At 45.9% G+C, this 25,512-nt stretch overlaps 1 protein-coding gene across 3 annotated transcripts in view; it reads left to right on the top strand.

Moving 5' to 3' along the window:
* CTNNA3 (catenin (cadherin-associated protein), alpha 3) overlaps positions 1-25,512 on the top strand; it is a 100,812-nt gene that overhangs the window by 73,519 nt on the left and 1,781 nt on the right. For 2 of the 3 annotated variants that reach the window (XM_009878897.1, XM_009878896.1), the window contains 7 exons: positions 5,544-5,700; positions 11,167-11,367; positions 12,463-12,614; positions 15,433-15,543; positions 17,024-17,205; positions 17,962-18,067; positions 23,943-24,077. In XM_009878897.1, coding sequence (XP_009877199.1) covers positions 5,544-5,700; positions 11,167-11,367; positions 12,463-12,614; positions 15,433-15,543; positions 17,024-17,205; positions 17,962-18,067; positions 23,943-24,077 — 1,044 coding nt within the window. The remainder of the gene's footprint in view (positions 1-5,543; positions 5,701-11,166; positions 11,368-12,462; positions 12,615-15,432; positions 15,544-17,023; positions 17,206-17,961; positions 18,068-23,942; positions 24,078-25,512) is intronic. The other variant, XM_009878898.1, reaches the window with a different exon arrangement.

Raw genomic sequence — 25,512 nt, 5'->3', positions numbered from 1 at the left:
TACCTTGACAGTAGTAGGTGCTAAACCAGGCAAGGTCATGTTATTTCAGTAACTATCTGTGGGTCATTACGGCACTGTAACGAGAGTAAGTACGTGCAGAGAGGCCTGCAGTCACTGTGCCTGCAACTTGCGGGAGAAGAAAGTGCTCAGAGTACCTTTTGTACGTTGGAACAAAGTACAGGGAATCAAAGCAAACTTTTCCTTCTTTTGGTGCATCAGCCTCCATACACTTGCTGGTCGCTGCCTTTACAGCTAGTGCAAGTGCAAAGCAATCTTCTCTATGTTTTGCTTCCGGGCATTTCAGCTCATCGGAGTCTGCAGAGTGCTTTTTGCTGTATTGAAGTACGTAGAGGGTGAGCACACATAGACATGTGGATGCAAACCTGGGCTTGGATGTAACTGGAAGCGACTTAAATGTCCTGCTTATGAACCTTGTTTTTCCACTCAGAGCAAAATGCAATTAGGAGCAGAGAAGGAGACAGGAGTAGGGTGAATCACAGAATGGCCTAGGCTGGAAGGGACTGTAGAGATCATTTAATCCAACCTCCCTGTCACGGGCAGGGACGCCTCTCAACTAGATCAGGCAACACATGGGGACCGTACGGGGATGCTGGAGGTAACTTTGGCATCTGGCATGTGTAAAACTAAATTATGATCAGCTTCTTACAAACTGCTGGTATGCAGGTTATGCCGCCTTTAATTCAGAAAAATACAGGCATTAAAATCCACCTGGGCAAAGGGAGAGTCCTGGCTGGGCTCAGCTGGTGTGGCAGCTCGCCTTTGGTGGTTCAGGTCATGAATTCAGTTGTTGAGTGTTTGGAAAGCCGTGATCTGAAAACCGTGATTTTGCTTCCAGCTTAGAGCCCACCCACCGTGTGTGAGGAGCGCTCTGTGAGGCAGCAATAAAACACAGAAAATGAGGGGGGCTGTGTGGTGCAATTCCCCATTTTGGCAGGTTCAGACTTTTGCCACAGCCTGGTGCTGCGGTTGCTCCAAGAGGCAAGGCTGCAATCGCTGCTGCTGTCCTTGCTCGCTCTCACCTCTTTCCCAAAGCAGCCTGGAGCCCATGGTGTGCCTGATGAGCTCCCTTTCACTTACTCCAGATTAAAACTGCTTTTCACATCCCACCTGGGGCTTGTTTTTTGTGTGTAGCTTTTTTTTCTGCCCCTGAGATGGGTGCTTGTTTTGGTAGTTGCGGTGTTTTTTGCTTTTTTTTACAAATGCAGAGTGTCCTGGATTTGAAGGCCATTGAGTTACTTTCCAACTCGTTACCCAAATACCACAAGAAAGCTGGTAAATCAATATCTTTATTTAAAAGCAAAAAACAAGTGCGTTATTTAGGATCTGTAGATATTTTGGTTGTTAAAAAAAAAATAAAGGTGTGTAGTGAGAAGAAGTGTTTAGTTTAGAGCTTTTAAAACTGAAGAACTCCTTTGTGTAGCACAGTAGCATCCTAAAACCAATGCTACAGGAAACAGGGCAAAGGTAAACCAGGTGCAGAAAGAGCAGTCTCCTGTCAAGAGCAAAAACTCCCAATCATAACAGAATGAAGCAGAAAAACCAAAAAGTGCTTGTAGCCATTGAAAGAGAGAATTATGCGGCTTACAGATGCTGCGTGCATGAGACTCTATGAAGATGCAACAGGTGGGGTTTGCAATGCAAAATAAACAGGTGACAGTTTCCTTTTCCCAAGCGGCGTTTCTTCCTTTGGCCGTGCCAGCCAGTGTTCAGAACTGGGCTGTGTAGGAACACCACCGTGTGTGAGAGCTCTCCTCTAGCCTCCATCAGGCTTTCCCATGGGGTGTTATACAGGTAAGACTGGAAGCCATCCTAAAATAAGCCTGAAAAAAATGAATTCTAGGTGATCCAGTGGCTTTAGTTTACCCACAAGTACACCTATGGTGAACTTGTTTTCTGTCCTGGAATACTTGTGCTTTTTAAGAAAGCTTCTGGGCAAAATAGCTGCAGTCTTGTCACCCAGGCAGAAGTGACTCTTCAGAGAAGCTTGGAGAGCCCTGTCCTGCAAAGGTATAAATATATAAATTTAGTCTGACATCTTTAGTTTCAATAAGGAAAATAAAAGAGATTACAATAAAAAGGCAGATTTTCCCATGAAAGACATGAGAAGAAGATGTGAGGTACAGAGACACCAGTTGCAAGCCTTTGGAAGCCCAAAGCCCCCCAACCTCGGGCTGTGCACGGCCAAGCCCAGGCTGCTGCCGGGGAAGCTGCAAGGTGGAGGAGAGTGATTCCAAGTAACTTGCTGGAACCGCGCTATGGAGCATTGGGCCGTCTGACTTGAACATCACAATTGCTGCATGAAACAAAGCGCCGATAAAAATAGTGTGTTTTCTTGCCATGCTTCATTTCCTTCTGGATAGTCTCAAAATGTTCCTGTTTGATTCTTTTCTTTGTGCGACTTCAGTGAGACATTGTGATCACAGTGCTCTGGCAGCATTTTGAAAAGCTCAGAAATACAGACTATTTCCCTGAAATTGCCAAATATTTTACATGGAAGTGACTACATTTCAGGTAGTCTGGACATCTTCTTCCTAATTTTTGAACTATTTATATGTATCTGCATCTCCTTCCTGTAAGGCTTACTCATATTTTAAATCAATTGCCAAATGTTTCATATTTCTTGAAGAAGCAATAGTACTTGAATCGGTGTTCCACCCACCCTCCCCAGTGTTCATTTTTAGATAATAAAGGAATCCTAGTCCTTCTGCATACACAGACTATTGAAGATGCAGCATCTCTGCCCTTTGTCTGTGTCTGTCCAGGCATCTTGGAAAATAAATCAGTCGCTCTGTGCTGGGTCCCAGGCACCATGTAAGAGCGTATTTACTCGAACAGTTTGTGGGGTTTTGTCAGAAATCCTGGGGACAAGACCTCGAGCAGTGGTGCGAGATGTGCCCAGGGTCACCCACCCGCTGTACGTAGAGCGAAGGGGCTCATCGCCCCTGCTGACACTGAACGTTGTGACCACTTTACACGTGGAGATAGAGTATGTGCTACAGAAAAGGACTGTTGAGCTGCATCTGCTGTCCTGAATTTCTTCCTGAGCACGCTCATACCTGTGTGGGTTTCCTAAGCTGTAGTTTTGTCTTTATCTCCACAGTGACACTTGATAGCTTTCGATTTCCCCCACGGGGTTGTCCTGATCTCCGGTACCACTGGCTGCTTTCCAAATGCAAGGCACGTCTGCTTGTAAGGGAGATCTTACATGCTCGTTTCACTTGGCCATTTTTTTAAAAGACGTTTGCCTTAGCCGTGCGTTTTACTGTTGCGATATAGAAAATAATTTCCTTTTTTCAGTTGGACAAGCTGCCTACTGGGCAGACGATGGTGCAGCTTGTGCCTCCTGTGTTTGGATGTGGTGAGGATGCCCTGTTTGAGTTCCTTGAGCCCTTGCAGAGCCCTCTATCTATGACAGCTCTTCTATTACATGTGAAGAGATGCTTAACGTGGGCATCTGGGGTTGGACATGTGCTGTTGACAAAGATTAATTGTTCAGACAGATGCTGCTGTCCAGACATACAGCACCCAGGTACACGGGCCATATGTTCCTTCAGCGTTAATGCTGACCTGTCCCAGTGCTTAAGGGATGTTTTCGTATCTGATATTAGCCAAGGCAGCTAGAAGAACACAGGAGAAAAATGTCCTGACCCTTGATATCATCATCTTCTCTGTCTCATTAGTTACAGTTGCTAGCAGGATAAAAACTGAGAGCAGATTTCTGGAGAACTGTCTAGTTTACCCTTTTAGTTTCCAGGATACTCGTTATTTGGCTTCATCTTTGTAAAACTCTGGATATCTAGGTTTTGACTGATAGGTGGATAATCTATTACATCAATCAGGCTGGGACAAGCAGTGGTGGTGGCTAGACTTAAAACCTGTATTTCTGTTTGATTTTAACATCATTTAACATCATTTTCTTAGGTGTTGCAAGGTTTTTTTAGGACTTTCAGGACCTGAGAACCTGAGCAGTGTAAGTGAGGGTGGCAGAGCGGCGTGGAGCGTGGCTGGCAGCAGGGCTCTCTCTGCAGGGGGTGCCTGGGTGCTGCAGTTGCCTCCGCAGAAGGTGTGACTTCGGTAGCTGGTCTGAGGGAGGAGAAGCAGCAGAGGGACGCCATGTCCTTCGTGAAGGATGGAGACACTGTTGTTACTGCTGGGGTTCAAAGGCGTGTTTCATCCCGCCGGTCGCCTGAACAGGTTGTCCCTCATATCAGATTGTTTCTCACGTTTGTCTGTGTTATCAAACCTATCGAGCTCATTTTGATTTGTGATTCAGATTTGCAGCTTCCATATGCAGAGGAAGGATGGTGGTGTGGAGAGCAGTAGAGCTTCTCTGTTGATTTTCCTCAGTGACTGCTAATTTCTAGGTTCCCTTGAGTGAATCAGCCTCCTTCTCCTGCCTGATTCATTCAGTGCCATCGTGATGTTTGACATCAGCATCATTTCCATGTTTAGTGAGTTATATATTTTTATTAAACGCTTTGTGACACTTTGAAATGAAGCAGGTAGAGAAAGTAGGTTTTGGAAAACCAGGAACATCTGGCGCTTGCGTGTTTTGTTTGGCAACCTTGTGAAATTACGGAATCACAAAATTAATGCAGTCCTAAAGTAGAGAAGAAAAATTATACGTTGAACTTGTAAGTTAATTAGCTCTAAGTCTCAGGTGCTTGAAAACAAGGTTGAGATTGTCGTGTCAGTCAGGCTGAGGACGGTTTGTCATGCCTGCTGTGTTTCCAGGTCATTCTGCTAGAGCAGGAACAGGAGCAGACTTTGGAGGTCTTTTGGAGGCTTTTTTAGTCATTTAACTGACCGGTTAGTTGGCGTTGCATAAACTTCATTACCCAGCAGCATGTGTAGCTTAGAAAAACAAGGGTCAGAAGTAAATTACAGTCTTGGGTTTCGAAGAAAATTAGTAGGGAGGGTGTTCAGGAGGAGCATCAAATAATGTCCTTCCCTCCCGTTCCCTGGCTTATCTGGCTCCTCCACAGCCATAACAGGAATCTTAAGGTATTAAAACAATTACTGGTGAGGAACAGTGTAAAGCTTTAAGGAAAAGAAGATAAATACAAAAAAATTACCTTTAATTTTGTATTTGCATATTGCTTCCACTGCTGACTGTGTAAGATTAATCCTTTCTTGACCTTTTTTCCTCAGGTTCTGGCAAGTAGCTTAGGAAATGCAGCCTCCAGGGTAATAAATGTCACTCTGTCTAAAATACTAAACTACACAACCTGCACTCAGAAAGCAATACCTTTTTAACATGAGCTGTTAAAAAAGGTGAAGCTAGCTCTTGTGAATACTTGCCAAGTGTTTTTTGCTCCTAATAACTAACCGTAAGAAATGTGGTAGACGCAGGTATGAGTTGGACATGAGAGCAACAGAATGAAACACTTCTGTGTTTAAACATCAAGGTTCCTGAAAGCTTATTAAACTTGCTTTGTTTGCTGCTGAGTTCATTGGACAAGCATATGGAAACTAATTGTTTCACAAAGGATACGTTTTAAAAATCCTGAGGTGTTTTACAGGTCATTAATGCTGCACTGGCTCTGGCTGCTAAACCCCAAAGCAAGCTGGCTCAAGAAAACATGGATCTCTTCAAAGAGCAGTGGGAGAAGCAAGTGCGCGTGCTGACAGATGCTGTCGATGACATCACTTCCATTGATGACTTTCTGGCTGTGTCAGGTAATCAGGGGTTCCATCTCAGAAATAATCATTCTCTGGCCAAGCTTATTCCTGGGAACGGGTGGTTTCTACACGTGCTCTGCGGTCTTCTCGGGTTTTTTGAAGGGATGGTGTTGGTACACTTTACCTGGCAAGCATCATCTTCAGAGAAGCGAGGTGTGAAAATAGAGCAGGAGATCTTGGCACGAGGAGACGAGGTATTTTTAGAGCGTGAAAACAGTGGTAGTTTAGTCCAGCAGGTACTCCAGAAACCTGTCATTGCACTTACAGTGTGTGCCTCCATAAATGTATATGTTTATATGTCAGTAGACAGATCAGCTTCAACATAGCGAAAGACACTTTATGTCTCAAGGTTTTGAAATGCTAGCTGAACAGCCGACGGACTGCTGTTTAGCTACTGTAGACAAACCTCATCAGTAACACCGGGGGAAATAGAATATGTTTATGTTCAAGTTCTGACCTAGCAAAAAAGACAGTCGTTCAGTTCACCTTAGACTTTTCTTCTGTAAACAGAAATGAACATCAAGCCGTGGTCATGCAAGTTATTTAAAATAAAACTGTTCATATAGAAAATGTTCTGTGAGCATTTTAAACCATGTTATCTTTAGTAAAGTTGTTTTAAAAGATCATTATAATAGATTAATAATTCCATTTGGCAAAGTGCTTGCCACAATAACCTATTTGATCAGCATCATTGGTAAAGACCTGCTCTTAGCTGCTGTGACCTAGAAATAAGGGGGGCTTTTTTGTTTCCACATCCTTTAATTCTGCTCTGTTCAGAGGGCGTGGGGGTGTAACTGCGTGAGTTGTGTCTGTAGATTATCGCATCAAATAGGGTCCGATTTTCCCCATGCAGGAAAACAGGCTTGGGCATCTCGAGTGATGTAAAAACCCCAGTTGCAAAGAGATTTCACAGGAAGATGTCATGGGTCAGAAGGGCCAGGCAAACAGAGCTAGAAAGTGTAGATGAAAAATGGAGGTGCTAAATTAAAAGGCCATCTTTTTTTTTCGAGAACCCCAAGCAGCATTTCTGTGATGAGTCCCCTGTATTATCATACATGTTGATTGCGGTTCCCTGGGCTCTGAATAAAAATTTTCCTTGCAGTGAGTTAGCATAAACTTTTTAGGCAATTGAATGTCCTAGTTCTTTGTATCTGTCTGCGTGCTCGTTGTTGCGGCAGTAGTTGAAATTGCACAGCTGCGAGGAGCCTATTTCTGGGGAAATATATTTAGAGAGAATTGTGTGCTGAAGTTCACGGCTCCGCTTGGAGTTTGCCCACAAGTGTACAGAACATTTTCAAAGAGAAGAAGCTGTCAGTCTGTGAAAACGCGGTCTGCGCGAAGCTGCCGTCCTGTGTCGCGCCTACAGGCGTGGCTCAAAGCGGCTCAAGCTGCTGGATCCAAGCGGTCTGCGTCCTCGTGTCGGACATTCAAGGAGACAGGTCGCCGGCTTTTTGGGGGACACGGTACAGTGTTGTCCCACTGCTGAGCTGCTCTGAAGAGTTTCGAAGGCTTGGCAGTAGGGAATGCTTCTTTCTGGGGGCGGCAGCAAGTTGGCTCAGGAGAGGGTTCACCTCGAGCACGTGCTTGCTGCCCAAAATGATGCCACAGAACTCGTGTCATTTGAGACTGCCTCAGCTGCTCAGGTTATTTGTGTGCGCTGTGGTATCAAAGAGATGTTAGAAAAATATTGAAGCGATAAATATTGGTTTAAGTATTATTTGCTTGAACTTTGATAAATGTTTTCCATATAAATGCCACAGCTCCAATTCATCTGCTGAAAGACTAAACAGCTCTTCAGATAAAATCGTGACAGGTATGATTTATACCAGATTCCGTTTGGGGTTATTAGGATGTTTGTGTCAGTTTGTATCAGTTACTAGCTGGGATGTAAGCAGAATTTAAAAGAGTTCTTGTGAGCCTATATATATATGTGTGTGTGTGTGTAAAAAAAACCAAACCACATTCCTACCATGTGTCGTGCTGTCCATCACGAAGCATATGCTTCATTGTTCAGCTTGTGCTAGGGAATTGTATCAATTATCAATATTTTAACAAGTAAAAGCTTGATCAAAGAGGTCTTGGGTTTAGGTAAGAGCAGAATATTGTAGAGGAAAGATACTTAACTGCATAGTGTTGCAGATGAGCTTGCAAGTTACAACATTCTGTTGAAGGGCTTAGCATGAGAAGGGCCCTGTGGAGTTAGGACGACGGTCTGGCGGTGGCTAATTGTCAGGGCTCAGGGGATTAATAGCAGAGGAGTCTTGTAGCCTGAAAATCTTTCCTGTACGCTCCCAGCCGTGAGCAATTTGCAGCTCGGGGAGCTCCAGCATCAGAGCTGCTGTCTACTGGACAGTCCTTGACAGATTTTTCTCATTTAAGCTTGTGTTAGTCGCTCATTCAACCATTATAAACCACTGGCATCTCTCTCACCCTGGGCAGAATTCACAGCTTAACTGTGCTCTGTGTGAAGAAGCCCCTCGTTTTTGCAGCATCCCCACATTGCTTCCTTTGATGCCCCTAGTTATAATAGAAGATGAGGTTTTTTCTCCCCCTACTCCCTTTCTTTATGCTGTTAGTAAATGTACAGACTTCTGTCCTACCCTTAGTCAGCCCTCTGTTCCTTGACTGCAGAGTCTTTGCCCATTTCATTATCCCTCATTTCAAAGATCTTCCGTACCTTCTGTACTTCTCAGCCCTCTTGTCAGTGCCTTCCCCGAGCTCTCTGAGCGCGCTTGTGTGCCCACTCTCTCTGTTCCTCAGAGCAGATGCTGATAGCGCTGTGTAATTGTCAAATCCAATGTTCCTGAAATTACCTGGATCTCCTTTGAAACCCTCTGAAAAAATCATTCCATTCGCCGCCTTCTGTTCCTCTGCCGCTGACAGAGGTGAGGTTTACGCCAGAGACTGCCCGTCACCGCGGAGCTATTTCGTCTTAAGAGCCTCCAGCTGAACGTTGCCTGGGCCCGGTGATTGCCCTCCCTCGTTCCCAACCAGTGCTACAAGTGTATGGACACTCGAGTGTTTGTTCATAACCGTGTCTGCTGACACTGCGGCTTGACCCGGTTCCTCCAGTGCCCCTTGTCGAGAGAGGATCCAGCATGGGAATTGTTCTGCGACCTTCCGCAGGGGACACGGCAGCGCAGCAGAGGAGGGGTGTGCTCTGTGGCTTTATCTCCCGACTGTCGCTCTTAGGTTTGGAGCCTCCATACTCCCTCGCAGGCTGCTTGGGGTGTTTGGGAAAAGATTTCTTAATCCCTGCAGCGGGGAGGCGGGTGGAGGCGGGAGGTGTTTGGTGGGGGTAGATTGAGGACTGACAGTCGTGGGGGACTTTTGATTCTGTTCCCTTTTCACACTCTTATGTATTTCCTCATTTCCTCTAAAATCATTTTTACTGGAAAAATGTCTTTCCTCTTACCCTCTTACCTCGATGCCAAACCACACTTTTTTCCACACTGTTATTTCAGTGGGACGAGATCCTTTTGCCGTTGCCCATGTTACGTTCCATGTTGTATTTTGTTGCTGTGAGATTGTTTTCTCCTGCTCAGCAACAGGAAGGCTGTTTGCGTTGATGCAGGACGGTGTTACCACGGCCCCGAAGGCGCTGGTGGTGGATCTGTGCATCAGCATTTCTTAGCCTCTGCCAGCCTGACCTCAGCAGGTGGCATTCTGTGCCCGACACTGAGGGCCCAGGTGCCTGTAGGACAGGTAGTGAGCGGTGTGCCTGTGTGCATGTGCACAGAGCAGTGTCACATCTCACTTCTTGTCGTCCAGCTGGAGAGTGTAATTGGAGTGGATGCGCTGACCATGGCGGGGGTTGTCTTTGCCTAGAAGTGTCTGTCCGGCCACTTCGCGTCTGCAAAAGACATTAAGTGATCAGCAGGCATTTAAATATTCATCTTCACTTTGACCGTGCCTTTGATTAAAGGTCCTATAATCCATAGAGGCTTTTGCCTGGTCTGTGGATTAATTTATTCGTTAAGGAATCCAAGCAATAAACAGTCTGTGTTTTGGCCTGGCGCCGATTCTTTTTTCTTTTTACTCCTGCAACTTGCAGGGGTGTCTGTCTCTTGATTTAAATACCGAAAATCAGCGTGCTCCTTGCTGCAGCTCCTGTACCTTGGCTGCCTGCTCACTGACTTGTCAAATCGCTAATGAACCTGCACTTCTCTCTCTCAGGGCCACATTCTGCCCTCAGCTGAACTTGTTCAGGCTGAGTTACTTCAGAGGTATTTCACAAGGGTATTTTTTGTCCAGGTTGCTTACAGAAGTCTCGCAATATTGCACCTGGCTCTGTTAATTTTATGTAAATTAAGCATAACACTTCCAGCAGCAATCCTTTCAGCCATTTTAAACAAATCCTCTATCAGTCAAGTCTATGCGCTTCTCATCTCCACAAACTCTTGCAAAATGGCTCTTTTGCTCTGCGTGGAGGGGATAAATTCTTCAGTGGCAAGGATTGGCAGCGTAGCATGATTAAGTCAATGGTAAGTAACGCTGGAAACTGCTTTAAATAAGTGACAGAGCAGAAATGTTTCCAGGTTGGTTTCTTACCAAGCAGCCCAAATGCTGATGTTGGTTGGCAATACAAAAGCACTGGTACTGATAAATTACAGAGGTCTCTAGCAGAGTTTGTAAGACCTTTGGGGTGGGTTTCTCCAAATGAGGATCCCAAGCTCTTTAGGGGTCTTCAGAAATAATTTTTTTTTTACTCATTTTGGGCTTCTGTGACTTGATAAATGGGGGGAAAAAACCTCTGTGTGAAAAAGAAAGTGCGTTCTAAAAACAAATTACAAACAAGAGGTCTTGGCTTTGGTGTTTTTTTTTTTCTTAAAAGGCAATGAGCACTCTGTTGCTGGAACACTTTCTGCATAAATCACCTCCGTTCGAAGGACTTACAGTTTAATATTCTCTGGTGGTACGTGTGTGGTTGTAGGAGAACACTCCGTAGGAAGCTGGAAACGTGCAACAAGTGGCCTGGTCTGTTAGAGCGCTGAGTGGATGAGGTGTGGCGCTGGGGAGGGTGCCTCATCGTCCCCAGCACGTGGAATGCCAAGGGAGTGGCTTGCAAGTATTTTGGAATAAGGGCACTGGCAGTCAGGGGAGGAATATGGGAAGAAACACGTCAGGAGAGAATTTGGCTGAACTTGCCTCTTCTGTTGCTACAATCGAGTACAAACGGGGGTAAGAAGTGTGGATGCCGGTAGGCAGATGGACTGACGGTTGTTTTGATGCCTAGTTTGGAAGGGCAGCTGTTTGCTGGCTGTAGTAAGCTTAAAAATTAATACTTCGCAGCACCTTGCTGGGGGTTTTATAGAGCAGGTCACCAACTGAGAAGTTGTGGAAGGTTTTCTAGAAGTTGCTGGAAGTTTTATGGAGCAGGTCACAAGCTGAGGAGTTGCAGTGCTGATGACTGCAACAGAAAAGAAGATTTTACCATCTAAAACCTCCTTCTTTTACCACCAGAGAATCATATTTTAGAAGATGTAAACAAATGCGTCATCGCTCTCCAAGAAAAAGATGTTGACGGTTTAGACCGCACAGCTGGTGCAATTCGAGGACGTGCTGCTCGAGTCATTCACGTTGTCACTTCTGAAATGGATAACTACGAACCCGGAGTCTACACAGAGAAGGTGTTGGAAGCGACCAAGTTACTGTCCAACACAGGTAAGGGGTGGTTCCTCCCAAGGTCCCTCAATGCATGTTGCTTACCAGTGCACAGGCAACCGGGCGCTAATGTACCTGTGCAACCTGTTGAAGACTCCATTTACATACTGCAATGAGGATTAGTGGGAGTTATTTGCAGAGCTGGCACAAAATGAGAAATGCGGTGTTGCTGCGTGGACTGGCTCAAAGCTCAGCAGTGCAGGAGGTCTCCCGGAACGTGCTTGTTGTCATCGCCTGAGCCGTGCAAAGCTACAACACGGGGAACCAGTCCCAGGCAGTGAGTCAGGGCCTGAAAATGATGCTGATCATCTCGCAGTAGTGTTCCAGGCTCTACAAGTGTTCAGGATCCAGAAAGGAGAGCCCAGTAGAATAAATTTTGGGTAGTAATTTTGGGTAAGTTTTGTAAAATGTAACTGCGAAAGAAATGTTGTTGGTTGTAGTTCCCCCACACCTAAACAATAAATCTGGGTGTTTCCCATGAACTACCTGCTAACATCCATATAGGGTAAGGGAATAATAATTCTGGTTGCTTCAGTGAGGGCTGTGCCAACTGTTAATTGTTGTTTTGCTTTAATTACTTTGATGAAGAATCAAGGGTGACACTGAAAGAAATGAACAGACTGGAAATGGTTCTGTGATGTTCTTCCTGGGGTGCAGTGAGTCACTGAAGTACAACCTGCCCTCTTCCAGTGCCTTTGTTAAACTTGCACTTCGTGGCAGTAATATTATTTTTTTCCTCCCCCAAAAAGATGTACATCTGCGGGGAACATTAAACAGATGCTTATTATTTTATCCCATAGTTTGTCACGGCTTCCCTGTTTTTTTTTGCCGTGTCCACTAGAAGGGTATGATAGACTTCTCACTGTCTAAGGGGGAAAAACCAAATAGCAGCAGAGCAAACAGGAACTGAAGTGAACTAAGACTTGAGCTACAGCCTTGGCGTCCTTCTTTAACAAATGGTTTGACTTTAAATAGAGCTGCTGCACAGCTGCCAGCCATAGTTAACAACGAGGCGCACGCACCTCTTTTACAGGAGTGCGTAGCAGAAAGTGGCACCGGGGTTGGGGACTGACTTATTTCGTGCTCTTAATTCAGTTATGCCGCGCTTCACCGAGCAAGTAGAAGCTGCCGTGGAAGCACTGAGTTCAGACCCTGCTCAGCCAGTGGATGAAAACGAATTTATTGACGCTTCACGACTGGTGTACGACGGAATACGAGATATCAGGAAAGCTGTGCTGATGATCCGGGTGAGCACAACTTAAACAGCTTTCTGGTTTTTCCGCTCACTTTCATTCACCTTTACTGAACTGACAGGCATCAGTTTTATTGGAAGCAGACAGCGTAAGATTTTCGTTTAGCTCCTATTAACGTTCTGAGTCTTAAAAACTGCTAATCGCTCTGTGGAGTACTTCAGAAGTACGTTTTGATTCAAACTCATTAAGCAGATCTGAGCATCAATGATAGCCAGATTTGTGATGCTAAATACCCTTCACGCATCTTTTGTAATATCACGTTAATGCCTTGCTTGTTAATGTTGTAAAATCAGTGACCTTTGATTTAACAACAGCGAGTGGATTCATAACTATAGATGCTTTCTGATGGCTTGAGAGCTCAGGAGTAAAACCCGATGGCTCTTTATTAAGTGTATTTTGAGACTTAATGCTAGTTAGTCAAAAACAGGTTTCGATGAGTTCAGGCTGTGGTTCTTAGAGCGTGTAATTTGTTAATTGGCTAACCTTGGTAAACAGGGACCAGCTCATAGAGGCTTTGTCTCTTCTGTGCCTGCGTGTTTCAGGAGCAGTGAGTGTGACCTGGAAGTCCTAATTTTGGGTAGGTCAGGCAGCGTTGGGCTGGCAGGAGACGTGTCGGGAAGATGCAGAAGGGCTCCTGCAGTTGATCGAAGGGATTCAGAGAAGCCAGTTCTGGTTGAGGCTGAGCTATGGGCATCTTTATTCTGTCTTAGCATGGTAAAAACAGGCAGGAGCGAGACAGAGCAAAAGCAGGTGTAGGGGTTTTATTCCATTTTTTTTCTTTTTTTCCTTGTTTTTCTCTGATTCAACCACAAATGCCTTGCAGAGAAACCATCTTCATCTTTCAGAACGGTAACCATGGCAGATGCATTTTGGTAATAAGTAAAATAAGGATGTACACCACCAGAATACATGTGATTATTGTAACCATTGCAATGTCTTCCATGCTTGCTGCTTAAAGCGAAGAATCAGATGGAAAATCAGAAGAAAAGCTGACAACCACATATGCGCTTTCCACGTTGCTTTTTTCAAACTTAAAACTCGGGGATTTAGAGACAGCCAGTGTTAGAAGAAGATTTCAGTGCTTTCCTGCTATGCAGACAAACTAATTTGATTCATCCCCTGCTAAAGTTCTTGTTATTCAGGACGGGAAGGCATGACTCCAACACCACGTTGTCAGGAATTAGCCGAGCGGGCGATGCCAGGAATCCTGACGTTTCCCCTTGTGCTGCGGCTCTGATGTCAGGTTCCGCGGCTTTACTGCATCTGCCAGTAGCTAACGGCAGCTCACTGGGGACACAGCAGTGACCTCTAAAACAGTTAAAACGTTAGTGTTTGTTGTCCAAAGGGCTGTGAGGTGGGACTGTTCAGGATGAGAAAGCTGCTTGCTGCTAAGCTCGGCTGGGGCAAACAATTTTTTTTGCCTGAAACTTTATCCAGTGGCACTTGGTCACTCAAAACTCAAATTTTACTGTATCTGTAGGTTAGTGAAGTCAAGTCACAGGCAGCCCCTCATCACCCCCAGAAGAGATTCTGCCCTTGGTGGCAGGTTGCAAGGCAGAGTTACACTTTGTATACCCCGGGTAGTGTGGGCTTTGAGGTGGATGGGCAGAGAAGGGGACTTCAGACTCATAAAGAGTGAGATTCTGCCCTTGGTGGCAGGTTGCAAGGCAGAGTTACACTTTGTATACCCCGGGTAGTGTGGGCTTTGAGGTGGATGGGCAGAGAAGGGGACTTCAGACTCATAAAGAGTTTCTAAAGATGCAGCAGAACTGTTTTCTTTTTCAAAAAAACCCAACCTGATACACTGAGCTACTTCTTAGGATATATCCTTATACTGATTTTGTGGATACCCTCTGTTCTTCAAGGCGTGGAGAAGAGGTGGCAGCTGAAATACCCTGTGTCTTGATTGTCACCGTACTCACCTTTGGGTGTTGGCAGCTGTTGAGCATATCCATCTTTCTTGTCAATGTATCGCAAGATGTCTGCATTGGGAAATAAGTTTGTAAAACTCAAGTCATAGGAAAGAAATCTGAAGAACAGGGACTTTATTTGCATCTTATCTGTTAACCGCAATTGATTGTGTTGATTGGTGAAGTTCATTGTTGATCCAGCTCTGCAAAATTGTCACAAAGTGCCACTTTAGGCAAAGATGCAGTATTTTGACAAACACGCCGTTTAAACTTGATAAGCTTTCTAAAAGTTTGCCAGCTCTAGACTGGCAGTAGCAAAAATAAATCCTAGGCAAGCAGGAACTAGGTCAGATGTGTTTAGCCTACAGCATAAAAGCTGGCCCTTACTAGCTAAAAATTTTCAGCTTTTCCTGGGGGATAAGAATAAATGTTGATGTATTTTATCTGTTGTTAATTTAGTCGATGCTTTGATTCATAATTGTGCTAAAGACGACGTCTGTGGTTTTGAACCAGGCCTTAAAGCTGTGGGTAATTTTAGCTTCAGAATCTTAAGTGAAGCTTTTCCATTTAACCAAGTTGCAAAAACACTGTTCGTTTTGCAAAAATTTGTTTTCTGTGTTTCAAATCCTGAGTGCATTAGTGTCCTGGCAAATCTCAGCTGTTTAGTTCCTGGTATGTAATTCTGGGTATCCCTGTGGCGTTTAACATGAGCAGTCAAGCAGATATAATCACACGTGCTCACAGGCTGGATGCAGTCCCTGTATTTACCTTTTTGTCGAAAACATTGAATAATTTTTACTTTTGCTGGTTTTCATTCTCTCTGCTTGAAAAATGACATTCTTGTTGATTTTCAGAGCCATGAAATCTGATGTTTGACTCTGACCAAATTACTCTTTCCTCAGACTCCAGAAGAGTTGGATGATTCTGACTTTGAGACCGAGGATTTTGATGCCCGAAGCAGAACAAGCATTCAGACTGAAGATGATCAGCTCGTTGCTGGGCCAAGTGCGAGGGTAAGGAAGAAAGCTGAGTGCTATAAAACTGTGACCCGCCTTCCAGAAACATTTCAACTTGCTTTGAAAATCCAGGTTAAAAGTTTTTTGGGGTGGTGGTGAAAAGGTCAGATCAGAAAACTGGCATTCTTTGTTTCCAGTTTTCTTCTGAAAAGGAGGTTAAGTGAAATGCAGCATGTGTCGGTCTGATGGATGTGAGGAACATCGGTGTTTTATTTTGGATGTTCTGAGGGATCAAAATCCTTTTAATACCATGGATCTACTTTAGACTTTGACATTGCAGACGTTGCAGGCGCTGCCATTTAGGCAGGTGAGAGGAGATACGGGGCAAATCGTTCCCTTGAACTGACTGTTATCTTCACCAGGCAAATACTAGGTTTGTGGGCAGGAAGTTTTTGCAAAATGTCATCCCAGACACACGTTAGTGTGCGTTTGGCCACTGAGGATTTGTCAAGACAATGTTGAGAGGAGCGCAAAACCAGCTGCATTTCCCACAACTGTTAAAAATGAAAGCATTGCTGGGCAATGTATAATCATTAACAGGTGAAAACTTAAAATCAGTACATTGAAGGAAAACCAGGCCTTACCTATTGTTTTTATTTGATGTGTTCCTTTCTGGATCGATAACAATTTACACTGTTGGGAAAGTGCCACGGCAGATTTTTTCCTGAAGGCTCTTCTAGCCAGGCAAGAGGTAGCCAGGTCCTTATTTATCAAACTTCTGCCACCTTAGCTTTGGAATTATACTAACTGAGAGCAGTTTTTATGCTCTCCCTCCTTGTACAAATGCTCTCTCTTCCTGTATCCCTCTCTCTCTTTTTATTTAAAGGCAGACATTTCTGATTTACCTTTTAGCGCTGCTGCTGCCAGAGGCTTTTTTATATTGAAGATTCCTTTTCACCTGCTCCTGGAAGCATGAATGCTTATAGTATTTATTTAAAGGCAGCAGCATTGAGTTTCATACAGGCTGTAAACCTAAACTAATAGATTTTATTCAGGAGTAAGCACATACTCTTTATTTTCACTTACTCTTTCCTCAGTATGAATGCTTCAAAGTAATACATCTAGCTTTTTTGCGGGAAAGAGACACGTAGTTTTTCTTCTGCATGTTGCAACACTGAAAGATACCCAAGTCGAACTTCCTTGTAAAACTCTTAAATTTTGTAGAATAGGCAAGTTCTTCCACTTCATCCAGTTTTTCTTTGAGGGATGGTAGTATCTGGCAAACTTGTTTGGAGTCTTACGTGCAAATGCCCATATTTCAGGCGTCAGCTTGTCTTTCTGGGCATTCTTTTTTAAGAAAAAGCGTGAACTTTGCTTCAGAAGGGAAGGAGATGGTTCTGTAAAGGCCCTAGACGGAGGACTGCTACTAAAGTTCTATCCCCCATCTGCATGACTGAAATTGGTTATTAGTGAAATGTTCCAGAAAGCCTTCTGCAAGCGGCGGCATAAGGCAACGTGAGAAAACTCTCTCTTTCAGGCTATCATGGCTCGGCTCCCTCAGGAGCAAAAAGCTAAGATTGCTGAGCAAGTCGCAAGCTTCCAGGAAGAAAAGAGTAAACTGGATGCTGAAGTATCAAAATGGGATGACAGCGGTAATGATATAATTGTTCTGGCAAAACAAATGTGTATGATTATGATGGAAATGACAGACTTCACCAGGTGAGTGTTTTTAATTTGCACACACACCATCTTCTCTCAGAACTGGCTGGCATGCTGATCTTTCAGTGAAATATTTTGCAAGTACTCTTAAGAGTCTTAATTCTTATAATTTCCTTTAAATGTTACCCTGTTAAAGCCTGTGTATGAACTCAGGAGATGCATTACTGTGCAGTGACTGGGTGGTAATAGCTGTTGGAATTGATCTATAGATACCCAGCAGTTACTGCCTGTCTTTCCTTCTTTCTTTCTTAAGGGTGATTCTTGTCCCAGGGAATATATATATATTTGCTCAGTTCTTCACAACATTAAATTCTATGGGCTTCTCAATATTGCTGTACTGCAGAAATGGTTCCTGGTACAGTTATTTGCAAGAGAGAGAGAGGTTTTTTTGATGCCTTTTGAAATTAATTTACCAGATTTTATGCCGCACTATTTTTTAAACTTGGTGTTGCATTCCATGAAAATTGCAAATCTGTCTTCTAAAATGTTATCTCTTATCATCACCGGCTTGCTTAAAACAATAAAATGGGAGATGTTTTTACTCCTAGATTTAATCTAAATGTGGGGAGGGGCTGCAAGGGGCAAACTGTCTTGATAGCGAAGGTGCTGTGATGGTTCCACCTGCCTGTCTCTGTGCAGCCTCGTTTGGGAGAGGAAGCACTTCCAGGACTGTCTGGAACGGAACGAGAAGAGCGATTTGTAGTTCCCTCTTTGGCTTTTCTGGTGCTAGGAGGTAGACTCTGTTCTGTTTTGCAGAGGTAAAGGTCCACTGAAAAATACGTCGGATGTGATTAGTGCAGCCAAGAAGATCGCAGAGGCTGGGTCAAGGATGGACAAGCTGGGACGGACTATTGCTGACCATGTAAGTCACAATTCATTTTCATAAGCCTCCAGCACAAATGTGCGATAGGAGATCTGTTAGTACCGAGGGCATGAAGAACAGAGGAAAATGTCTTTAGTTTTGAGGTTTTGCAGGGTTTTAACTGCTTTTCCCAATCTGCTACTGGGAAGTTCTAGCCTTCGCTTTCTAGCTGCCCTCCTGCCGCCCTTGAGCAGCTAAATGTGCCAGCGGTAACCCCGGCAGCTCCTGGGCTTACATCAAGCACCAACCATTTTAAGGTAACAATATGCCCACAGTGCTTCATGTCACATAGTATCTGGGCCGGTTTCTGTAACCGAACAGGAACGAAACTGAATTTGTGTCGCTTCTGTCATGCTCAGAATATGCCCAGCGCTTTCAACAGCAGTGACGAGACTGCGGAGGCAGCGCCGTAATTATCGCACGTTGCCTGTTGCACAACCTTCAATATTGTTTTTGAGACAGTTTTTAATTCCAACCATTTTCAAACACCTCTTAGCCTCAATGGTGAGATTGTCAAAACTCTGGTCTTCTCTTGTGCGGTCGGAGCCGACGAAGACTTTGGGCAAGGCATGTAGGGGTGCGAGTATTTGCAGAGCGGCCCCGCGCCATCCCGCACCCGTCACGGTTTAACCCCAGCCAGCAAGGGACCCCCACATGGCCGCTCGCTCACACCTTCCCCCTCCCGGTGGGATGGGGACAAGAACCGAAAAGGAGGAAAGCTTGTGGGTTGAGAGATGAGCAGATTAATAACAAATAAAATACGATGAAATAAACAATTATATTAAAATATAGTAATTGTAATGAAAGGAATATAGCAAAGAGAGAGAAAGAAATAGAACCCAGAAAAGACAAGCGATGCACAACGCAGTCGCTTGCTGACTGATGGCCCTGTGTGATTCCCTGTGCCCCAGCCAGCTCCCCCCAGTTCATACGCTGGGCATGACGTCCTGTGGTGTGGAATAGCCCTTTGGCTAGTTCGGGCCATGCTCGCCCCAGGCTTCTTGTGCTCCTGCACACTGGCAAAACGTGGGAAGCTGGGAAGTCCTGGGTTCTGTAGCAACAACTAGAAACATCAGTGTATTACCAGCATTCATCTCATACTGAATCCAAACCACAGCACTGTGCTGGCTCGCTAAGAAGAAAATAAAATGACCTTATCCCAGCCGAAACCAGGACAGCAGGTGGTTGTGCTACAGGCACAGAAGTGTTTCCAGAGAGGTTTTATAGGACCGAAGGAGTACGGGCAGCTCGGGCGTTTTGCACAATGCACCTGCCTGTCCTGAGCCACTTCAGAAACTGGGTTGGGCCAGGCAAAAGTGCCTTTGGTCTCGGTCCACACCCAAAGTGCAGAGGAACATCGGCATTAGTAATGTTCTGCCTTTCCAAGGGAGGCCCTGAAATGCAGGTGTGTTCAGTCTGAGCTCATGCACTCAACTTTGTACAGCTGGCGCTTGCTTTCCAGCCCTCCTTCCTTTAAACCCAAGGCAAGGTTTTAAATGAGACCGTGTCCCTTTGGAAGGAAATCTTTGTAATGCAGATCTCTCTTTATGTGTTGCATCCAGAGGTCATTGTCTTCACCCTGATTTATTAATGATGCAGTGAGGAGTGTTCAGGGGGCAGATGGTGTGCTTTCTAAAACAGGTCTCCTTGCTCTAGCATTTTGACAGCCGTGTTTCTGGAAGAACCAGGTGTGCTGCTGCTGCAGGTAAATGAAGCAAGGAGCAGTTTGTGTTACAGATCTCAGGGGAACTCGAGCTGGAGGTTTACAATGCTTTTGTTTTAAATTCACGTTGTGTGCAAACTTGGTGTGCGGTTTTCTGCACCGAGCCATGTCAAAATCCAGAAGACTAAATGACTCCTTTTAGTAGAAATAAGGCCCTTAAAAATGTAAAAGATTAAGCACATGTTTGAAGATAAATAGGAGCAGGACTGTACAGTTAGTCATTTTGACAAGAACATAGCTTTTTTTTTCCCTGACTCCATACCATAGTAATACTTTTGGCTTGCATTTTTCATTAGATATGCTTCCATACTCTTTGGGAACTTGTTAATGTGGAACTATGTGACAGTTACAGAGGACGTACAATGCCACCGCTTCAGCAGAGCGCTAATGCCTTCCTGTGCCGAGCGCAGCCTTTTAACAATCGGATGAGTTTTATGTCCCGTTCGCTGGGTGACGCCGGGTGAATCATGACCCCTCGTGTTAGCGTGTCGGGAACTCCTAACTCCTGCTTCAGGCAGTTTTACAGCACATTTCCTTTGAAACCATAAAAGCTATTATCCAAGGTATTTCACGTCTCTCAAGAAGCGTCTAGCCGCAGCCGGCAGATTTTCCCAGCGGTGTTCCATCTTTCACTCAGGGCAGCGGGCTGCTTGTTTGGAACGGGGGAATAGGAAGCAGCTACGAGCACAACACAAACAAAAATGATTTGTGGCGAGACGGTGATTCTCTGTGTTAATTTTTTTCCAGCGTTGAAATACTTATGAAGCAGAAGAAAAATTCTGTTGCTTGCTTTCTTTGGTAGCGCTGGGAGGTTACATCAGTATCCGATCCTTATGTTGAAAGGAGTCGCCCTGTGCCCCTCCTGCCATGGTCACCGCTCCCTCTGCTCTCGGCCGCTCTCACCAAACGGGGCTGAGCCCAGCGGCTGGGAGGGCTGGCGGGGGAGTTCTCTTGTGAATTATCTCACGACAGTGTTTGTGCCCCAAACCGGAGAGGCGGTGGGAGGAAGAAAAGTCTCCCAGACACGTGAGGACGGGGCTTCTGCACTTGTCTTAGTCGGAAAACACCGCGGGAGAGCTCTTCTGTCTTTTCCTGCCCCTCTTCCTTGCCAAAGGGAGAAAAAGGTGATTCTGCTTCTCTGCAGGCTCAGCTGGGGCGGTAGGAAGCAAATGTGTGTTTGCTGTGTCCGGGAGGGGTCCCGGGATTGACTTGGAGCAGCTGGTTTGGGGTTTGGGAGGATGGGGGTGACCCCAGCACACGTCTGGCCCTGTCTGCAGTGCAGCTCCGTGCTGTGGGAATCCTCCCCAGCTTGCTTTGCAGAGGGGGATTTTTGTGTTTATGACTGTTGTAGGTTAATATGATAATGTAATCTTTCTTAATCGGTGCTGAAGTTGTTACCTTTTGGGTTTTTCATCCTTCCCGGAGTGTTCCTGCGTGGGAAAGGACAGGGCTCGTCCAGGCATCCGCGGTGCCTTCTGATGATGTTCTTTTTTATCGTGTTACATCTGTTTAAATATCATCTGAGTTCTCAATTCTGCTCGTGGAAATAGCACACACAGTATAGGATGCAGTTTTCCAACTCGCATTACAGTGATATATACAACCAAATAATTATTTCCTAGTCTGCTGCTTCCCCCACTAATGTTTTGCTGCCTTCTTCAGCCGTCGGTAAACGTGCGGCAGCCTCTTCCCTTGAGAGCATCTTGCCTCAAATGGTTTCCATAAACTCACAACCCATAAAGTACCTCGGATTGTTTAGCGATCCTTCCTGACGTGCCACATTGTGCATTTGTCAACATTCAATTCAATCTGCCGCTGTGCTGCTCGCTGCCTTTGTTAGCTGAGCTGTTTGGGAGATGGAGAGCATTTTCCAAAATGGTAATTTCAGCTTTTCATTAGCTCTTTGGCCGATTCTATTTGTGGACTTTCTCTAAAACATCTTGTACTGCTGACTAATATTGATTAGCTTAAAAAATTAATCTGCAAGCTTTGCCACTTTGTTATTTGTGGTTTTCACTTCACTGATGGAAGTTCCCTAAGAGTTGCAGATCCTTTGGGCGTTTCGTTACCTTCCTTGGGACTCAGAAGGTGATCTCTGCTCATTTATGGTCGTGCCGGGTCAGATGCTCCTAAAGCCACCCAGATCTCCACAGCCCGTGTTACAGCACCTCGTGGCCTCATCCCAGCTGGCCAAAAATCCCGTCGTAGCGCGTGTGTGTGTGTCAGTCACCGTTAATTTCTTTTTCTTTATTTAGATATTTTATTTAGATATATCTGTTCCCACAGCTGTGGGAAGCAAATGCTGCTTTGTGTGACTGTGACCCCCTGTTAGTGCAACACGATGGGTCTGTTCTGGTGTGGTCTCCTTTTGTGTACAGCGAAGCTTTGGTTCCTGGTTCTGTCTTGTAGCTAAGGAGGGCGGCTCTGCCCTGAGAGCTGGGGCTCAGGCCCCGCTGCTCACACCCAAGAGGGGATTTTTACCTTGCTCTGAAAGGAGAGGAGAGGCTCTGTGGCCCCTAAGCAGAAAAGCTGGTCATTAAGTGGTAAATTGGTGGCACATTTAAGATTGTTCTTCCAATCATACCGTGTCCCTTGTACAGGATCGGGGTGCTGGGTCAGTGGGTTTCGCTGTGAGCGGGGAAGAGCTCTTGCCCACTGTGCCCAGCCCTGCCCCTCGTTAGTGCCAGTGCAATTCCTGACCCGCTGGTGCCGTGCTCAAGGTGAGATAATGCTGGGTACAACGCTGCCTGCCTTCGAGCAGAGAAATTTAAGAATCATGGCGAGTCCGGTGCTGGTTCTGTCCAGGAGAGCCGTGAGTGCTGGGTGGGAAGACAAGAGGATGATGCACAAAGTGGCCTCTGCAGAGCTCCCAGCGCAGGACAACTCGTGGGGCTCGCTCAGGGGTTCAGGTCAGGGTTTAAGCAGCGACGTGCTGGGCACGGTGCAAACGTGGTCTTGCTGCGGCCGGGGTGTGCCAGCGGCTCTGCGAGGGCCCCTTTCTCTTGGGAGGGCCATGCTGACCCCGCGCCCACTGCCGGTTTTACGGGTCCTGCAGGACTGGTGCGGGTGGTGAAAGGCTTCCCGTAGCCTTTTTGTCTTACGCTTGCAGATCCCGTTTTGGACTGTGGCTGCCCCTCAGCAGGGCTCCTCTTGTTTTGAAATCCAGCGTGAGGCTGGCTCGTTAATCATCTCACTGCTCCGCTCTGCAAAGCCAGGGCTGGCCCTTCGCTCCTGCCTGAGAAAACAGCTTTCGGAACTGCAACTGCAGTGCCCGGTACCTACGCAGGCTTTTGGTTGCAAGGCTGAAAAAGTTACTTTTATCTTACGGATGAGTGCTTCAGCGAGCACTTTAAAAATTTTATTTCATGCCTGGCGAGGAATCTAGTTTCCACAGTGCTCAGAAATGGGAGCAGAAGTCAGAAAATGTCTGCTTTGCTGGATATAATTGAGTAACTGCTGGGTTTATAATTTCGTAAGTTAAAATACTTAAGATTGAGAATTGAGGCTGGAGTTGGTAACATCTGCTGGCTGCAACGTGAGATCTTGGATGGCAAATCATGGTGGCTGTGTCCTGTACAGGAAGGACCATTTATAGTTAACGAACCTGCTCTGGAAAGGTTAGGTAGCCCTCCTCCTCCTCCTCCTCTTCGTCCTCCTCGCAGGAAGCTCAAGGGCAGCCACGCAGCTGAAAGGAGCCCAAGCGATTTTGTCCAGCAGCTGCCCCATGTTCTGATCCCCCATGTTTATTGCTTCTGGTTCTTTCATGCGTATTTAGTGATGCCCACGTACCGCTAGTTAACGAACCTGCTCTGGAAAGGTTAGGTAGCCCTCCTCCTCCTCCTCCTCTTCGTCCTCCTCGCAGGAAGCTCAAGGGCAGCCACGCAGCTGAAAGGAGCCCAAGCGATTTTGTCCAGCAGCTGCCCCATGTTCTGATCCCCCATGTTTATTGCTTCTGGTTCTTTCATGCGTATTTAGTGATGCCCACGTACCGCTCAGTTGTCTTCTGGAAGCCAAAGCTCAGCAGGATCAGGGGAACGATCTCTGGAGCCAGTTCACTCTTACAGAACGGAATCGTCTAGTTTTTCTCCCTAAATGTTTTTTTGTTCAGGTTTTCGTGACTGCAAAGTACAAACTTGACCTTTGTTTTCCCAGTGCCCTGACTCTGCATGCAAGCAGGACCTCCTCGCCTACCTGCAGCGCATCGCACTCTATTGCCACCAGCTCAACATCTGCAGCAAAGTGAAGGCTGAAGTTCAAAACCTCGGCGGGGAGCTCGTTGTGTCTGGGGTATGTATGAGCTATGACGTGTCTCGTTCAGGAGGTTTTTCCTCCAGGGCTAACGATTATTCCAAGCCAAGCTTTTGTGCCAAACGCTACACAACACAGGGAAGAGATTTTGGAGCATTCAGTCAGAGTTTATAATCCTGCCTGCCCTGCCTGGGAAACACTGTTTGAAAGGGCAGAAGATACAGACTTTGCTTCCCCTTACTCAGCAGAGTTTGTAGATGGATTCGCTTCACCTTTGCTTCATCTCCTACCCTGCCAGGCTGTTTTTCACCCTTAGTGAGGTTAAATCGCTTCAGTCGGCAGAGCTAAACCTGCCCCGTGTCTCTGCACAGCCCCGGAACGGGCTGGGGTCCTGCAGTGCTCCAGAGAAGTTAATATTTCAGAACAGCCGTGCCCTGAAGAGTGCAGGGATTCGTAGTGGCTGGGTTGTTTTGCGTCGGTTCTGATTTGGGCCAGCCTGCTTCCTTATTCCAGCCAGTACTTGGCAAACACGTGGGGGTTTTTAACTGTAGTTCATGAAATGCTTCCTCCCAAGAGGAATTTGTATGACAGGTATTTGGGGGGAGAGAATTTGAGCTAAATTCTTAATTTCTTCTGGCATATTCTCCCTTACCCTGGACAGGAATGTTCGATCACTTTTGCCCCATCCATGTTGTGGAGGAGGTAGGAGGTTGGAAGAGGCGACAGAAACGGCCGATAGTCCCGTATCCCATATTGCTAATTCTGAATCCTTAAAACCAAACAGAAAAAACTTTACCACCTTCCGCCATGTAGATGTTTTAAGTGCTTACACGCACTAGCCTGACGGCTGCCACTCCCGCACGCTCCGAGTTCCAGCGGAGCCAAGTGAGGAGCTGTGACAGGACACGTTGCCGTGCGTCTCCATGGCCTGCCTGATGTCCCGTCAGCCGGGAGGCTGAAGGCATCGCGCTCTCCAAGATGTGTCGTTATGCAGTAATTCGTACTCCGGGGTTTCACAGCAGTTATTTGCCGTGATCTTCAGAATTTACATACCCTTCTGCCGTAAGTTAGTTAGATGAACAGGCTGGCAGCTCTAGTCTGATCTCTGGCTTTTATCTGTTCTCCACGAGTCTGTCCCCCAGGGCTAAATATTGCCGGGAGTAGTGTTCATCAGATTATCAGGTGAAGCCTTCTGCCAGTCCAGGGACTTCCCCTGTCTAAAACCAAAATTCTTCTCATTCTGCCCCATCCATACACCGCAGAAACGTGAAGGCAGAGCTGTAACCATGCTTCCACCCTAAACCACCTGACGTTTCATTTAGAAAAGCACCTGCTTGCTCTCATTGTGTATTAATGATTCTTCCTGCTGGGAAGATTCGTGGAAATAACCAAATGCAGAGAAAGCGTTTCCCAGCGTGGCGAGGGGCTAGCGGAAGCAGATGACACTGGTTTGCAGGAGGGCGCGGATCCGAGC

This window comes from Apaloderma vittatum, unplaced genomic scaffold (genome assembly GCF_000703405.1).
Source record: "Apaloderma vittatum isolate BGI_N311 unplaced genomic scaffold, ASM70340v1 scaffold11401, whole genome shotgun sequence".
In the NCBI taxonomy this organism is placed as follows: domain Eukaryota; kingdom Metazoa; phylum Chordata; class Aves; order Trogoniformes; family Trogonidae; genus Apaloderma; species Apaloderma vittatum.
The sequence above is the reverse complement of the archived record's forward strand: the minus strand, read 5'-3'. Positions and strand labels throughout refer to the sequence as shown.